Source organism: Nanorana parkeri, unplaced genomic scaffold (assembly GCF_000935625.1).
Source record: "Nanorana parkeri isolate BGI_ZX_2015 unplaced genomic scaffold, ASM93562v1 scaffold81, whole genome shotgun sequence".
Classification (NCBI taxonomy): domain Eukaryota; kingdom Metazoa; phylum Chordata; class Amphibia; order Anura; family Dicroglossidae; genus Nanorana; species Nanorana parkeri.
The window spans coordinates 1,705,655-1,711,476 of NW_017306349.1; the positions used below are offsets into that span (position 1 = coordinate 1,705,655).

The 5,822-nt window shown below is 42.9% G+C and overlaps 1 protein-coding gene across 1 annotated transcript in view; it reads right to left on the reverse strand.

Moving 5' to 3' along the window:
* TNC (tenascin C) overlaps positions 1-5,822 on the reverse strand; it is a 92,050-nt gene that overhangs the window by 47,514 nt on the left and 38,714 nt on the right. The window contains exon 11 of the mRNA XM_018576974.1: positions 2,902-3,174. Within this exon, the coding sequence (XP_018432476.1) occupies positions 2,902-3,174 (273 nt within the window). The remainder of the gene's footprint in view (positions 1-2,901; positions 3,175-5,822) is intronic.

Below are 5,822 nucleotides of genomic sequence, written 5' to 3' on the forward strand. Positions count from 1 at the left end.
AGGAGGGTAGTTGGAGGGCGGGGGGGGTGTTTGAAGGAGGTAAACCAGTGTTTTACGTATGATGTGTATGGCCTTAGACTGCTGCCTCTCTGATCACAATAGAGGAATCGCTGATCAGCAGATGAAATCTTGAGTATGTGGCTAGGAGCACCCAGTAATAATGGTCATCTTGCTTGGGAATTACTTAGGTTCTTCTATTCAAGAACATTGGATGCAGCCAACAGATTTTGGGGGATAGACCTCCCCTTCTTTAGTGCTTGAATACTTACTTCCTTGAAGGAGGTAAACCAGTGATGAAAGTATGATGCGTGTGGACCTGGTTCTAGTCCTAGGCTGCCGCCTCTTTGATCACGATAAACGAATCGCTCACCAGAAGATCAAATCTTGAGTATTTGCTTAGGAGAACCTAGTAAAAATGGTAAGCTTGCTTGGGAATTAATTTAGGTTCTTGTATTCAAGAACATTGATACAGCCAACACATTTTGGGGTATAGGCCTCCCTTCTTCTGGGCTTAAAAATGATTTATGGTGGGCTCATGAGGGCATTCACTATAAGGCCTGGATAAGGCTAAAATGGGGCCGGTGATGTCAACATAACCTGACCCCAATGAGAGCAGCCAACTGTACTGCTATGCAGAAGGTGTCCTCTCCTCCTAGCCTGGTTTCCTCAATGGACTAAAAACACATCCTACTCTCCCCCTAGCCTGCTTTCAAGATTTGGAGTACAAACACCTCCTACTATCCACATCTCCATTACACAGGGAAGAAGAAAGGTTGTGTAGTTCACAGAAGATAGCTGGGAAAGCTGATTACAGTTTAGCCCTCCCATCTCGGAGATCAGGATGCTACAAGGACACTGTCACCTTTTTACTGTACTTGCATAAAATATGATTCAAAGGTCAAGGTGGGTGGCACAGAGGTGCTGTAAGCTGGGAGGGGTGGGTGCTGTGACTGAAAGGTACTCCATTCCAGGGACTGGTAAGCTGCAATATATTACATCTTAGTCCTTGGGTTTAGATACACTTTAAAGGTGAACTTTGAGCACCAATATTTTAGCAGCTGTACGTGTGTTATTATCTATTTACATCTGCTGCAAACTTTTTGGGGTTTTTTTTCTGCTAAAAAAATGAATTGCCCTTTAATATAGTGTGTTAGTACAGCTGGGGCTATACTTCCCTCCATTGGCCAACACCACTGTTGCAAGGATGATTGATACCACTGCTGGTGTTGTGTCTCTGCCCATGTCTTCACTTGCCTACCTACCCAAATTGGTTGCAGCGTCATGCAGACATTAAAATAATGATGCTCGGAGCTCAGTTTTAATTTGGTATCATTAAAAAATCTGAAATCAGGAACGGATGTCAGCGTGTTGTCCAATCTTGAATAAAAACACGTGCGCTCAGGAAGAGACCTTCACATTAGATGGTAAAATGAACCTAATTAACATTTACGATGATGGAATGCCAAGAAGGTAATGTACAAAAGGGCTTAGCTTTTAATCCAACTCAGTGACGCCCGCGTGCTCCAAACAATCATAATGAGTCTTCTATTTTAAATTCGGCTTAATTGCCTTTTACTTTCTATTTTCTTCAAGTGTATTTATAGCCCAAACTTCCTATATCGTTTGGGACAGAAGAGTTTTGTGTTGTCCATGTATTGTACCATTGGGGAAATCTCCCTTCACTTCCTGCCAGAGAGATGCAATAGGAAATGAGGAGAACCCACCTCTTAGATGGTTGTCCCCGGAACAGATGTCCCCATTGGATGGGTTCCCCTTACCACTTGTTCTGGGGACAACTCTAAACCTTTGGATTTCCCTTCACTTTCTTTCTCGATGACAATGGCCACAAAGAGAAAAAGAGGGCTGAATCTCCCCATTGGGGACAAAGACACCAACACAAACCAGGCAAAGGGTCTACGGTCTAAGTTTGGGATGCCATGCCTAAAGATACACTAGAGATGTCTGGAGGTACACTATAAAATCATCAAATAAAAGAACTCGGAAGTTGACTACAACTCCAGGAATGTAAAAAAAACGTCCCTTTCCTGTGTGGGGGTATCCCTAATGGTTAGGTGCTCGGTTTGTCTACGGGGCTCAAACAAAGCTGATATACTCACTTGTTCCTCGGATCCACTGGGCTACTAGACCGGTCCCTGCAGCCTCTTCTCCCAAGGGCTCCGCTGACTTCATCACTTGGAATGCAGGTCCATTGACTTGTATTAGACGTGAGGATGCCCAGGGGCATTCCATAGCTGGTAAGTGTTGACCACTATGGGACTAAGGATCAGGTGAGTATATCTGCCTTATATGAGCCCTCTGGACAAAAACGAGCACTTAACCCTTGCAATGCTGGGGTAGACCTTGGAGTTCTTCCTTAAAACGGGGCTACAGGAAATGAGCTACATGCATGATAAGCCCCCCCCCCCGTGTTATAGAAACATGGAGAGAGGGAGCAGTTCAGCAGGACTTCATGGTATGAGATTTTACTGTAGTCCAGCAGGTTTGACAACATTACATAGTTACATTGTTGTTAAGGTTGAATAAAGACAGGTCCATCTTGGTCCAACATTGTTCAGGATCTCAGGGCAGCAGAGACAGCGTTGTCAGCTGGGGAAATGGGGAAATGTCCATGTACGAGTAATGCAGATGTGTACTGCGTGCTTTTTTATTATGCCCAGACCAATTTAATGGGCACCGTATTGCTGAAATATTCAAGAAGAAACATGTTTTCCAAGGTAGAACCATAGCCCTTTTGTAAATGACCCCTTTGGCATATAAATGAATAGGTTAGACATACATGACAACATATAGACATACATACAGGAACTAGTTGAGATGAATATGGAAGCTGCAAAGAAAAGCTACATCCAAAGATGAAATAAAGTAACGTAGGTCCGATACCTGTAGTTGCTGAGACCCTAATAGGTTGCATTCGTTGACCGTGAATAATACCATAGAGGTAGATGGTGTAATGAGTATTGGGTAATAAACCTGAGATGGAAGTATTCCTGAGATTGCCAGGGACATTAAATTTCACTGGCTCCTGTAACCTGTCCTCATCAGTAACCTCTACATCAAATCCATCAAAGGAATCTTGTGTGGCTGTCCAGGACAAGTCAAAGCTCTCAGGTGTGACACCGGTGACGGCAAGGTTGTCTACTTCTGGCTTGTTTTCTGAGCGAGGAAAAACGTCATTCGATTAAAACCGTTGCATGACCAACAACACCCACGTGGATGCCTTTGTCAGCAGCCCGCAAACCACGCCAGAAGAAGAAAGCAGAAGTCTGGTGCGAATTTCAGCGATGTAGCAGGAAGCCACACTTAAGCCAAGGTTTTCAGTGAAGCTCAAAAAAAACACCCGCGTAAGCAGTTCAATTGGCATTTTGACATGCTGGCACGTACATGCAAATGTAAAGCTCGGAGCATGAATGAAAGAAGCAGATGAACGCTCAAGCATCTGTCTTTGTGTATAATCGCCTTGTGTCCAGAGTGTGAGAGCCAAGGGAAAAGTCTGCTGCAAATCATTGTATTCTATTTTTACAGGAGTGGTTTATTTTAAATTACCTTTCTGTTGTTCTAATTGACCTTCATTTTTTATTGAAGTGTATCTAAAGCCAAAACTGTGCTTTAGATAGATTAGGGGATAGATAAAACTCAAGGGGGATTTTCCTTAACTTTCCGTGCCATAAGTGCAACAGAAAGTGAGAGGATACCTCTGCGGGAGAAGACATTCCCTGTTGAACAGGTGTCCCGGGAACATGTATACCCTTAGGACGATTTACCCTCTATTACTGTACAAGTGACATCTTCCAATCCCCCTGACAATGGTCACAAGGATAAATAGAGAGGCTCGATCTTTCAGTCAGCAATAAAACCTGACGGTTAGCCTTCCCATCTCTATCCAACACTACCAAAAAGTCTTCTCTTAAGATACACTTTAAGACTCATACCAACTAACTTTGATTTCTGAGGAACTCTTCCAGAGCAAAGTCTTACCTGAGCTATCCTCAATGTTTCTACATAAAGGGAAAAGATTATATTTTCAAAATCCTACCGCATAAAAGATTTGACCCCCTAGTCTCTCCAAGCCAGCTATCTGTCACCATCAATGTCCTACTAATGTCCTCCACAACCACAACCTTAGATTTAGCTGAGGAAGCTCCATTCTATAGAATTGTCTTCCTCCTTCTATTAGACTTATTCTCACCATCAAAAAGTTTAAACATTCCCCTAAAACCTATTGTTTCCAAGCCAGCTTGGTACCATCATCACTGTCCTACTAATGGCCTCCACAACCATAACCTTAGATTTAGCTGAGGAAGCTCCATTCTATAGGATTGTCCTCATTTTATTAGACGTATTCTCACCATCAAAAAGTTGAAACATTCCCTTACACCCCATTGCTTCCCAGCTATCTTTCACTTTATTGTTGACATTACCCGGAAAGCTTCAATCAGCACAGCTGAAGCTCCAGATCACAGAGGCTGTTTTTGAAACACTAACCCCCGAAGAAGTGGGCGGTTGTACCCTGAAATGTTATAATAGTGTCTATTACCTCCCCATAAAAGCTTTTTCCTTTCAAGACCCCAGTCTACATTTTTTACCTTCTAGAATTGATACTTGCATTGCCTCTGAATTATTTTTCTTCTATCCCAATGGACACTAGCATTGCATTGAAAGTTAAAGGGTCCTAGGCTCCCCCCCTAGAGAGTAATCAAACACAACAGCCCTAAAGGCCTGTGGAGACAGATCTATTCTTCACAAGCTCTTCACCATAGGTTTGCAGATCTTTCATGTCTTCTAGCAACCTTGGATTGTAAACTTTCTCACGTCTACTCATCCAGCTACAAATGGATTGCGATGACTACCCCATAAATATCTCTTCCCTACTCTTCCGCCTCGTGTGGGTTCCTCCTTGTCTTGTTTGGGAGATTTATTCAGATGATTATCCAGAAACCAACATTGACCCACTGCCTTCTCCCTTGTCTTCTGTATCTAGCTCCCCCCCTCCCACCTTTCAGACTGTAAATTCACTTGGACAAGATCCAGACTAGTGAAGGGCTCAGCCTCTTCTATCAATCCCAAAACTGATAAAAATTTGTGCTACGTGGTAACACTTCTTATGTTGTAAAGTTCCAACATGTATTCAAATACCAGTGCTCACAATGACATTCCTTTGGTTCATCCTTTATTGAAACAGACTGCAGGACATTAAAACCGTGACCTTGGGCGCTGTTTTTATGTCCCAATGTCTAGTTCAAAAAAGGATGGCCTGAAGGGACTCCACTATGAGTGATGGTCTTTGGAACTTTATACTCTGGCAAAGCCCTCATCTGCTTTTGTAAAAAGTTTGTCTACATGGTTTGAGGGGGTTGTCGTGTTCACCTAATGTGATGTACAGCTCTGTTGGTAGTTTCTAAATAGAAGATACTATTAAAGTGTATGTGAGCCCAAATTCAGGGTTTTTTTTTTGGTATGTTTGGCATCATGACACAGTATACAGTTTTTGTTTTTTGTACATTTGTTACAACGTTTTCTACCAGGAGATCCTACCAATAACAGAACTTCCTGTTTCAAGCTTGAAATGCTAAACCACTGCCATGCACGCTTCCTCAGCTTGCCATTGGGCCACCTATTTGGTGTGCGCATGCCTTCAGTAGACCTGATAGGTAGGTCAATGGCCAACTTGAGGTGTGCACATGGCACGCTGACCATGCTGCTGTCAACTGAGAGATAAGGGCCTGGTATTGTTGGCCTGCTCGGGATCTCCAGATAAGAAACTTTGCAAAAAATTCAAAACTGTATGCAATGATATATATATA